This window comes from Penaeus monodon, chromosome 14 (assembly GCF_015228065.2).
Source record: "Penaeus monodon isolate SGIC_2016 chromosome 14, NSTDA_Pmon_1, whole genome shotgun sequence".
In the NCBI taxonomy this organism is placed as follows: domain Eukaryota; kingdom Metazoa; phylum Arthropoda; class Malacostraca; order Decapoda; family Penaeidae; genus Penaeus; species Penaeus monodon.
Window position 1 is genome coordinate 28,399,206 of NC_051399.1, and position 12,500 is coordinate 28,411,705.

Here is a 12,500-nt window from a genome sequence, read left to right on the forward strand (position 1 = left end):
TGATAATAACAGTGATAATAATAATGATAATGATAATAAAAATAACAATAATAAAGGTGACGATGATGATGTTGATAGTAAAATGATAATAATAATAATCATAATAATATAAAAATAACAACAAAGAAATAATGAAAATCTAAAGATAACAATAACAAATAATAATAATAATAATAATAATAATAACATCAACAACAATAACAATAATAAAAAAATAATGATCTAGTAAGCAAATAACTGGAATATAGAATATTTACAAATAAGAATAATAACTACACAATCCAACATTACCCTTGACATTCCTTCTTATGTATCTCTATTTAATGTAGTAGATAAAACACTCTTCCCTTTCACACTCTTCCCTCTCCCCTCTGATCCTCTTAATCTCTATCTAAACTCCCTCTCCCCTCGCCCTGTCCCCCCTCTTTCCCCTCTCCTACTCCAACTCCCTAAAGAAAGAAAGAAAGAAAGAAAAAAATACTTGAGGGGAAATTGTACTACTGGTACTACGCGGTGAAAAACTAACTCTGGTTTGTTCAGCGTTTCGTATTCTCTCTTTCCCCTCGTCCTGCTCTGGCCACACTTCGGCTACGGGCAATCTGAGGTCTATCCTAGGTAGTCATCCTTCCCCCGGTGTTTTCTTTCCTTATTTTCGTTTCTCTTTTGTTATTATTCCTACTGCCCTGTCTCCTCGGTCGTGGTTGGTGATTTTTCGTTATATCTTTATCTCACATTTTTTTTTCTCAATTCGTATCTTACATGTTAGTCTTGTTATTTCCGGTTTCATTTCCATTTTCGCCAGCCTGCTTATTAACTCCTTTTCCCTTCCCAGTAATTGCCTCGACCTCTTTCAACTTCCATGTGAACTCTCTTTCTCTTTCCCGATTCCTTTAAAAGGTCCTTAATCAGCGGTTCATTTCCCCTTCTCTTACCCTCTTTCGATCCCATTCCTGCAGCTCCCTTCTCCCCTCTCCCCCACGCATATCCTATCCCTATTTTTCATCATACAGCAAATTTGGCCCATATTGTCTCCTGTAGTTCCCCCTCGCACTCGCCCTTTTTTCCCCGCTCCATGTTTACATTAACCTTGATGTATCTCTTTCTGCGGCAGAACCATTTTTCACATACCTGAACGCACAGGAATATATACAATTTTTAGAATTAATTGTGTGACATTTCTATATATTTACGGTATTCTGACAATATATACTGTGGAGCAGTGCATTAAAATAATAAAAAGATTCGAATAATGTCTGATTCCCCAGTCCACACAGTTCTTTTTTTTCGTTAAAAGTTAGGCTTACATACCCTCACTTTCCATTTTTTACGTGGGTGTTTCATATATTTTTGTTCTTTCTGAAGTTCTTTCCTTGCTCATAATTCTCCCCCTCATGAGTACTTCTCTGCAATTAATTTCTCTTTATCTTAAATATCATCGTTTCAAGGATTTATCTTTTCTACTGGCCCTGCCCCCCCCCCCCCCTTTCTTCCCACCCTTCTCATACTCCTCCCCTCCAGTCTCCACTCCCTCTTCTCTTCCAAATCTGCTTTTCCCTCAGCACTGTAGTCGCTTTTGTTCTGGTTGAAGGATGACTTACAACATCTGTTTTTCTTGTGAGATTTTACTTTGATATAATTCCTTTTCTTTATCCTTGTTCTCATTTACATTTAGCTTTTTGCGCTATTGCTTGTATCTCCATTGTACGTGACTTTATCCAAGATTTAGCCTTGGTGTTCTAACAAGTGAAGTCGTTTGCATGTATAACAAATGAAATGCAATGAATAACAATGCTCCCCCTTCGCCGAAAGCAAAATGTTCTTTGTATTGGAGCAATGAATGTTGGAGCTTCCCAGTTAACTCTGCATAATCCATGCTCCTTTTCATAACCATATTTAACTTAATTTCCTTTTTATTTGCCCTTTTCTTTCTGTTATGGGGTGTCACCAGCATTTCTCGTTCCCCTTATTTATCAGTTCTTGTCGTTCATAACCCTTGAAAGGACTGTAAATATACCTCCCTCCCGAATGACTTTTGATGAGATGGATGCTCCTCCTTGGAAATCCGGACCCTAGTCGTTCCTGAGCGCGGTTGCCACTTCGTAATACTCTAACCTTTACTTATCCCGATGAAAAAAAACAAGAAAAAAAGGAAACACGAAACTATAAAAAAAAGTTCAACTTACAGCTTTCAATTTCGATGATGCAGAGTTGTCGGTCCATCGGGAAATACTGCAGGTTCATGGGGCAGGAGGCAGTGATGGTCAGTCTGAGGGTGGCGTTGGCGGCGAAGAATACATTTCCCAAGGGCACAAGGAGCACGGGCGTCACAGCGTTACCAGAGGGCAGATGGTGGGAGAAAAAACAAGAAGAAAAAATCGAAGTTAGTTCGGTCTTTGGAATTTGAAAAGTAGCACCAGCTCGGCCTTTAACTGAGGTGAGGCTGATCGACAGATAAAAAAAAAAAAAAAAAAAAAAAAAAAACGGAATGCATTTGATGCCCACTGAATTGTTCTCAGGGACAGAATATCTATGACTTTTTTCTGTATATGAGCGCTGATAACTTTTAAAATAAGACTGTTATATCAATTTGAAGAACCGTTGTACAATAAGGTATGAATTATCAATTATCTTAGGAAAACGTGTGCTCACAATGCGAACTGCATGTAAGCATAATGAATTGTTAGAAAAAAAAAAAAATTATGTTCTCTGATGAAAGGATTTTTCGCTAATTTATACATGGCGCTCAAATACGATACTATAATCTGTATATGAACAATAGCTGTGGGCAGAGGGACGTGGTGGGCCTAGCAGTGTGGGGGAGAATGTACACAGGACTACGGAACAATCATTCCACGGCACATGAACAAAGCAAAGGGATCACTGGAACAATAAGAACATTTGGGTCATGAAGGAATTTGCCGCTTTATTTGAAACAAAAATATTTTGTCATGACAGTTATCATTGCGGTCAGAATCATGATTATTTAGTGGGAGAAAGACCTTATTTATTTAAATCTCATCATTATTTAATAACGATGGCTAGGGCACTGTATGGGAATTAGCTATGCATTTTAATGCAAAATGTGACTCCCAAAGGAACATAATCTTAAATAATACTAAATTAAAAAGAACAAAAATCAATTAAATTGCAAGGAAGCCATTGGAAGTTGAAACAATACCTGTTAGTCTGAAGACCCAAAAACTCACATCTAAGAATTCCTTTGAGATCAATGAGAGCGGGAATGAATGGGACGAAAATCCCCTCTTCATCTTATGTGAAGGAACACCATGAATGCTTCGCGATCTGGGGAAGACTTACCTCTCTTTTGAAGAGTTTCTTTCCTAAGTCCCTTTTATGACCCTCTCGCTACCCTAGATACAGCTTGGGGATAGCAAAAGCTAAAAAAACAATGTTGCTCTGGAAGTGACTCTGACTGATATATGAGCCTAATTTTGTCCCCCTGTTACTGAAACGATCATATTCCTTGTCCAAGTATGCAAGTGTGTTTCATGGAAAAAAAATCTGCAAATTACAAGCCTAGACATACAAAAAGAAAAAAGGGAAAATTGGATAAAGGATCAGAACACTGAATTTGGGAAGCCAAGTACGTAGTGACGGTCTCAGCACACGTCGCCTTGTTCATATTGGCCAAGTTATCACTATCATTTTTCTTATAATTTTCCCTTTTTCAGCTTAACTAGCTCCTGACTTCATGTGGCGTAACAAACCAAGCTGTATTTACTCCCTTGCATGTGTGACAAGCAAGAACATTAGCTGTGATGAACAAGGAGAGACGCGAGACATCTTGAGGCTTTTGCTGAAGAGTCCAGCTGGCGGGCCGTCCCTGGGCCTACTGAGACACAACCTGTACTTAGCCGGGAAGACTTTCACACCGATGCCTGCGCTCTGCATGTGCTGCTTTTCTATGTGTAGGTCTGCACATGTACGTACACACAAAATACGGTAACATTTACGGTATTTCTTTTACTCATTACACGCAGAAACACACGCGCACGCGACTCTCACTCTCACTCTCACTCTCACTCTCACTCTCACTCTCACTCTCACTCTCACTCTCACTCTCTCTCTCTCTCTCTCTCTCTCTCTCTCTGTCTCTCTCTCTCTCTCTCTCTCTCTCTTTTACGCCACATGCATACGCGTATAAATGCATGCAAACAGCCACTCACCCACACAGACACACTAACAGAGAAAATAAGACACCAAACAGACAAACAGACAAAAAATGGAAGGAAAAAATACGGGGAAAATCCATTCAAATTAAACAGCGATCAGGTAGCCCAGGGACGTCATTGCTAGGGTCGCCCTCATCTCACCGTGAAGCTGTGTTGGTGGAGATGATGGCAGGGAGAGGAGGTGGCGAATCTACCTGTCCTGGCTCCTCACTGTCTTACCTGATGCTCCGCAACACATTGCCCTGGCTGGTGATTCTGAGCATCTCATTAGAGGTGGTTGCCATGTGAAAATAGGACTTCTTCTCATTGGCAAAAAAGGTGTCTGGAACCCAAATTTTCTGCAGATACTCCGACCCCACCGTGAGTTCGTCCAGACCCCCGCGGTCGGGGAAGGACAAGCGAGGGTCGGTCCAGTGTTGACGAAAATAAAAGTCGAGAGTAAAGTCCTGAAGATCGGAGAAAACAAAAGCAAGTGTCAGATGAAGATCTCAAGAAGTGCTATTTTTTTTTAAAGCTGAGATAATGACTTCTTTTGTCTGACTACTTTTTTTCTTTTTTTATGCAAATTAGATGGTAACTGTTGGTCAGAAAGTAGATATGAGTCGATACAAGTCGGTAATACGCAGGCAAACATCCACGCGATTCTTCAATCATACTGTGAAAGAGGCACGAGAAGGGAAATGATTAAAGGCGAATAATAGATAAAGAAGAAGACAAAAGAAATGGGAAAGAAGACGAGGGAAGACGCTTAACGTTACATTCAAGACAGACAGTGGGAGGTGAGTGAGTGAAGACACGGTGTACTGTGCAAGCTCAAGTTCTGAGTACAAGATCTAGGACACTGTGAGCAGCACATAAGGATCATTGGTTGTGGCTAGGTTGGGCAGCTGCTAGAGAATCCTTTATGAAAAGTACTTTTGAGTTCTTGAAAATGGACATTACACTGGTATTATGACCTGCATCCAGGAGAATTAATCATTGGATTACTGAAATGTTAAAACATTACATTATCTAGAACAAACTACCAATAAATAAGACAACTGATATTTACAAATACATACATAATCATCTATGGACATAACATGAGATTAACATTCAGAAACCACCATGAAGTGTCATGGTAGACCATAAGCTGATCCTGGCCGCAACCAAGACCTGCCAGGGACCCAGGCATGTACCATGGTCTGTGCCGAAGTACTGCTACGGGGTGTATTGGCGTGTCGTGGCAAAAGACAAGAGATAGAACAGGAACGAACAAAGGTGTGAAAAAAAAGTAAATAATAAAAAGGAGAGCTGTAGAACAAGATGGTGATATCAATCCATCATCCATAATGATGGCATTCCAACCAGACAGTAGAACAGAGTGAGTATATTGTGGCATGTAATAGAATGGATGCTGGGGCCACGTCCGCCTGAAAATGTGAAAATTACACATTATAATTAACAGTGGAAATATCGATTGTTCTTGGGGCGAACTCCAACTCTTGTTCATCAGAGTTTTTTTTCTGATTTTTTTTCTTTTATCATTTTTTTTTTTTGAAGATGAAAAGAGGCCAAGAAACATGGGGAAGGCTTCCTTTTTTTCTTGTACTGAGTGTTAGATAAGTTTTTTTTTTCTTTCCGTGGATTTCAGATTTCAGTACACAGAAAAAACTGAAGGGTAACGTTCAGTAAGCTTGTATGGATATGGGGATAACGTTTGTAGCAGTCAGATTTACACATGTGTAGTTATAACACATGTAATTGACAATTCATTATTATGTCATTACTTTCATCATTCTATATTATTATGTTGTCGTTATGCTGTTTCTTTTTTTTTGTGAATTTTGTTCCGGTGTGTAATCTTCATACATCTGAATTACTGAATGCTACAAATAATCTTGGTATTCAAATGACTCTAAGGGTATTTAATTCTGCATGTATTATGTCAGGGAACCATTAGAACGATTGGAGATATGTACCATGTATTTTGGGGGTGATTTCTTTATATTTATAGTTTTATATTCAAGTATGATAAACGCACCCTCAACTGCTTCACACTTGGTACTGTGGAGTATTTTTTCTTCAGTTGGAAATTGAATTTAATAGAGGGAGAATCTATTATTTTTGGACAGTGACTTGTACGACATTTTTTATCTGTTTATGAACTCCATTAGTTTTCATAGCTTTGTCTTGGGGTTATTTATATTACCGATGGATCTGTGACATTATCGGTCGTGAGAATGAGAGTTTTGGATGTTCAAATGTCTATCTTGGTGATGAAAATCGCTTGACTACCTAATAACAAATTCAAATCTACAAAATCATAGAAAACAGAAGAAGAACTGAGAGGCAGACATGTGAGTTTATTTTTTTTTTTAATATTCATGGACGTTGCGTATCGATGATATATATTTTTTTTCAATAAAGGACAGGCAATGAAGACGTAAAAACCTGGACAGATAGCCAAGTACTTCAGCACGCTTCACTGTTTATAAACGTACGCACTGCAGCACTACACGCGGTATGAGGATAGAATGGGCAAGAATATAATATACGGGTTAACTTCCAGTAACAGAGGCACACATACGACCAGGGCCATTGCACTCAGGCAGCCAACTGGAAGGGAAGTGTCACCAATCTGAAGGAGTTTTGTAGGCAGCAAAGTCATGTTTTTGGGCGGCAGAGCGAGGGAAAAGGAGCTTAGGCAAAGGTAGTCTCCAAGTAACGAGCCAACCCTCGTACGGTGATCAGGGTGGCATTCCTCAGGTGATATCGAGCGGTAAATGCACGTAATCTCTACTGTTCGTCTGAGGACCAGCGCAGGAAAACTGTTTTTCTTTTCTTTTTGTGAGGGCTGGAAGAAGGGAAGGGAGCGAATTTGGATATTCAAGCGATGGGTAGGTTCGTTGCAACATTTAACAGGTCAGGGACTGCTCATGGGGAGGGTGGTGTGCACAGCTGCTAAAGTTTTCTACAAGCAAAGCAACATTTATTCCAAAGAGACAGACACAGAGGAAGTTTTTGCATCATACATGAGAGAGAAAGAGAGTCGGGTAAGGGTGAGAAAGAGCACACGTGGAGTGACTTGAGTCAAGCTCGATAGTTCATGAAGAGGAAGGCAATCTTACATTAAAGGAAGATCCAGTGCTATACCGAAAGCTTGAAGGTGGTGACCTAACAGTTAACCTGGCCGCAAGCACACCCTACATAATGCCCGGGTAGTCCGCTGGGAGACCCCGATGAGGCGCATAGGAGGCACAAGGTTAATGCTTAAGGTAACAAGGCGCGGAAAGGAAGGCGTTGGCTGAGAAGATCTCGGGAAGCTGCTGACAAGTCCACGGGCTCTGGTTCTACGCAGGCCTGGAAGCCCAACAGTTACCATAACGAGACTACCGTCCGGGGGAGAGGGGGGAAGGGTTATGAGGAAAGGTGCCATCGATGTACCTTGCAGGATATCAGCTCGATCTATTATTATGGTGTAGAGGGTTGTTTGTTAGGCTTGGAAGGGGTCGAGAAGAAGGCTAAAGAAATTCTATATTGCATATGTTTTCGTCGCACGCGAGTGTACTACTAAATCCGTCAGCAGAGATTACAATCAGTCATATATGATCTGCAAGGTATCTCATCGTCAGGACAGGGCAAGAGACTTGTGTAAAGAACGGTTTCATTATTGACTTGCATCAGTTTTAAGCAGCGGAAAGGAAGGTTGTATTTAAAAGAGTTCCCGAGTTCCCCTAATTTCAATGCTCAGAACTAAACCTGCACCGTCGCAGTCGATCTCGAGGTCGTTTCTGGGAGTTCCTCCTTATCATGGAATGCACACCTTCAGACGGAGGAGAATGACTTTCAACTGTATTTACCTTATACTCCTCAACACTGTGCCGTTAGATGAGATCCGCAAGAGTTCATTGGGCGTGGTCACTGTGTGGTAGTATGCCCGCTTTTCGTTTGGAAAGAACGTATCGGGCACCCAAATTTTTTTGGTGTAGTCTGTGCTGACTTGGATTTCTTCCAAACCTTTATGTGCACTGAAATCTAATCGTGGATCTGTCCACAATTGCCGAAAATAGAAATCCATTGTGAAATCCTGAAGAATAAAAAGAGAAAAAAGGTATAATGAAATAGTTGTGGTGATACAAATTTATAAGAAGAGAATTTACACCTTAAGCCTAACGAGAGATCAAGTTGTTAAGGAGCCGGGTCAACAGTCAGTCGCCTCTCTGACCAAGCCATTAAAAGGGCCGTTAATTTGGACTTTCTTTCAACGATACATCAAGTCATGGCTCAGGACTAATGATTTCTGCTGTGGAGATGATACAGGCAACCTAGTAACTGCAGTAGTTCTCGCGAGAGCCGCTCATTACGCTCTCTGTAATCACAGTGTTCTCGAATCCTCTTGAGAGATTTAGGTTCAAATCTTCCTCCTGTTAGCCTACAAGCAGATGATGACTGGAGTGCCGGGGTGACGAAATAGGGAGACAGAGGGATAGATTCAGAAGCGGCGAGCGAGAGGAGGCGGAGTAGGGGGGAGGTTTTGTTATGCAAGCGCAGTGATTATCATATTCTAGAGAACTAATATAAGGTCGTCCCGAAGAAGGCGTGTCGATATCGGGTACCTGGTCTCCGGTGCTGTGCTGTGCTTACCGTGCGCCAGCTGATGCTTTGCGTTCAGCTGGTACCTTCAGAAAATACACACGCGATGCTGAGGGTGGGTGAAGAAGGTTGAAGCTACTCATCAAGGCAGTCTCTCACACGGTTCTTCTAATGCCAACTTAGATCTTTGCGGAAAAATGGCAGAATTTCTGTCTATTGTAAGAGAGTGTGATGACTAACAATCAAGAGGTGCTTTGTCAACTAAGATTGCATCTGACTTGGCCAGTGTCTGTCTGAAATTTCAAGGCCCGTCATGTCAAAGATAGAGAATTTTCTGTGTCAAGGAAATATGTTATCTGCTAAGATCTGCAGGTGCAGTCTTCAGTGTGCCACTAGCAAACTAACTAAAGTTGCTAAATGAGCCAGCTAAGAGAATATGATTGAAAAAATCCTCTTGATTACGAATCTAACTTGGGATTCTAGCATAAAAGACCTAGAGAGGCACCACGCAGTTGTGGTAGGGAGCATATATTACAGCTCCTTCATGGAGCAAGCACTCTAGGCTATAGGACTAAGTGCAGGTGGACAGAGAGAGCTGCCCCGGGGAGATTTTGAAGGGGGACTCGTGCGCCTCTCACCTCCAGGCAGCAAGGCCATGGCAAGGATAGTAAAGCTGAGATCTCCCCTGTTAATGGCTTTTAAAAGAATGGCTTGATTTGGGGGGAAAGGGATCGAGCAGTGGTTTACGAAGAGAAAAAGCCAAAGCACTAATTGCTGACGAATCACTGGATCAGAGAAGGGTTAGGTGGAGGGATGGTTGAGGAGTTGTTGCTTATTACCTGCCTGAAGGTTGTCCTTTGAAAGATGAACTTCAGCAGATAAAGTGTAAGCTAGCATTCACTTGCAAACATTCCATACAAGCCTCATAGACTGTTATTGTTTTACTCCTTTTAGTTTCGTTTTTTCAAGGTAACATGCATGATTAACCTGGTTATCTCAGTTGACACTAGAGTACACTGCTCAGTTTGGCACATGGCTTACCCAGCCACGAAGACCGTTTGCCACATGCAAGCGTTACCAGTGATAAAGGGACGAGATTGAGCAGAGTAGTGCTGAGTGCTGTTCAAGTAACTTGGCAAATAGCGTGCGAATTGTTCTAACAGGTCTCACTTTACTATTAAGGATTTTAGCGTTAAATGCATGATGTATATATGATTGACACGTAGTCTTCACGACAGCACTATCATCCATGTCCTATGTGCTTGTCTGACCGGTAAGTTATTATATATATATATATTTCAGATTCCACTTTCAAATAAAGTAAATAAGAAAAGTATATAAGAAACATCAGCATCATAAATGATACAAGGAACTAAAACAAAAACCAAGATAAACTGATATCATTATGAGGAAACGTGGGAGTGGTGATGGTGGTAGCTAATAAAAATGCTATTAACAAACGGAAATAAGTGACAGATGCAATAATTCTGGAATAATGGAGACTTTTATACTGACTGGACCACGGCTAACACTCAATACCCCCATAATTAATGCTGTTCAAATAGATGAGTACAGAGAAAGTACACTTACATTAACCCATTTTGTAGAGCTGTTCATTTTGTTCATTTTGGATAAAGGGTCTTCATTTTTTTTTGGTTACATTAAATTATCTCAGAAATAAAATATAGCCACAAACAGACACATCTTTGTGGTTCTTCAGATACAGCGGGACCCATGCTCTGTGGCAGAGTTATTTGTCAAAATTGTAGCAATGTATTGAGCGTTGCCTTCAGACCCTTTCCTTCAAAGGCTATACATGGAAGGCAGAAAAACTAACTGGATCCCCGCGATCAGTCAGTAGATGAAGTTAATGTTTTGCACTTTGAAGCACCAACGCCATCTATTGGAGATCTCGCAAGAGCCCAGAGAGCTTTCCTGTCTTCCTTATATAGTCTTTGCTTTCCATGCGTGCCTCTCCTCATGCCATGCAAGGTATAGCCTTGAATCAATAGTCTCTGAACCTAGCCTCACGGGGGTTTAGTTACCTCTCTCGGTCTAGAAAACATACATTCATGATATAGATATACAGATGTAGATTATAAACTTTCTCTTTTATACTTGATGACTTCTGTACTTTTATTATTAAAAAAGCAAATTTAGACAACTTTAAACTTGACACTAAATGCATAAATTAATGAGCTTGATCTCTAAGTATCTAAAGGATAAATGCTTAAATCTACCTTACTTCTACGTGCAAAACTTCCATGTGGGTTAATAGTCGCATTAATAGTCATCAGTTATTAGTGACGTGAGAAATTATCCACTACCAGACTGAATCCATCACCCATTTGGAAGCTTGTAAAAATCCTTAAATCTACAAACGACAATGAAGAGCAGGGGGTGGGAACAGCAGGGAGACAGCTATTGGGCTTTCGCAGACAACAACAACAATGGTGGACATCATGGGACGGGGGTTTAGAGGGGCGGATGGGAAAAGGGAAGGGAAGGGGATACGTCATGTTGTCATGTTGGGGCTGACGATGACGTGTAGGCTCATGGCTGAGGGTTGGTAAGTTTTCATGCAAGAACGTCGGTCTGCGGTGGCGGAAGTGCGGGAGAAGGAGAGCAGGGGCCAAAAAAACAGGGGTTACTAAGGTGTGGCAGGGATCAGGGAGAGGGGGCGGGGCAGGGAGAAGCGAGGAGGGAAGGTATGGGGTCAGGGAGAGGGTTAGGGACGGGGAGATCAGCATGCGACACGTGAAAGTGGTTGCAATTCAGAGGTTTCGGGAGTTGGGAGAGAGGGACAACAGACTGCTTCCGCCTCTGTACAAGCAGGCAAAGCAGTGGGCGTTCCCGCAGGCAGGTAGCAAGGGTCAAAGGAAAAGGGACAGTGGGGGGGAGGGGAGTGCAACATGACCTGCTGAGTGGCTCTCTCAGGCATTCCCATTGGTCCAAAAAGGAATCTACAGTGCACTCTATTGGTTAAGGCAAGTGCAGACAATGCGTTGCGAACACAAGCGGTTCTGATTGGTCAACTGCTTGTGTAGTAGGAAGTGTTAGATTCAAAATATTGATTTGGGAGACAGATCATCAAGAAGATTTTTTTTTCTTTTTTTGGGTGGGGGAAATAAGGAATATCAAGATTGATGAAAAATCTTAAACAGTTCATAGGAAGGGAGGTCTAAATACCATATCGTTAATTTCTATGAAGTCGAGAACTTGGTACCTTGGGTCTTTCTAGTCATACAAACTACTGGCTAATCCATGCAGAAGGAGATGAAAGACAGTCGAAGAGAGTAACTTAAAAATATCAAGTCAAGAAAATTCACAAAATAAATTCAAAAAACTTTTTTTTTTTTATTATATACAAGATAGCCTACTAAATCAGAAGCCCTTAATGAGATGTGTAAGAAGGCAGCGGATTGCCTTCCCGCGATCGGTGGGCGTGGGTGTTTGTGGTGGTGCTGAGGTGGTGGTGGCGGTGTGTGTGTGTGTTTGTGTGTGTGTGATGGGTGGTGGTGATGTTACAAGTGCACCGCTCCCGTCTCATTCTCCATTGCACGGATACATCACTTTACTTCATCCTTTATACCTACACTCGGTCGTACGTCTGCGGTGGTTCTCCTACCCAATGACCAACACTTCCCATACTTATCCACTTCTGTTCTCAAAGGAAAGGCAGGTGAGCAATTGGAAATGATTTCCTTTTTTTTTGTTAAATAAAAAAAAGTT

General features: G+C 41.4%; 1 protein-coding gene across 8 annotated transcripts in view; it reads right to left on the minus strand.

Moving 5' to 3' along the window:
- The window catches only part of LOC119581037 (gamma-aminobutyric acid receptor subunit beta-like), a 150,097-nt gene that overhangs the window by 99,601 nt on the left and 37,996 nt on the right, over window positions 1–12,500 (minus strand). For all 8 annotated transcript variants that reach the window (XM_037929329.1, XM_037929328.1, XM_037929326.1 and 5 more), the window contains exons 3-4: window positions 4,413–4,639; window positions 2,184–2,266 (exon numbers count right to left, since the gene is read on the minus strand). In XM_037929329.1, coding sequence (XP_037785257.1) covers window positions 2,184–2,266; window positions 4,413–4,639 — 310 coding nt within the window. The remainder of the gene's footprint in view (window positions 1–2,183; window positions 2,267–4,412; window positions 4,640–12,500) is intronic.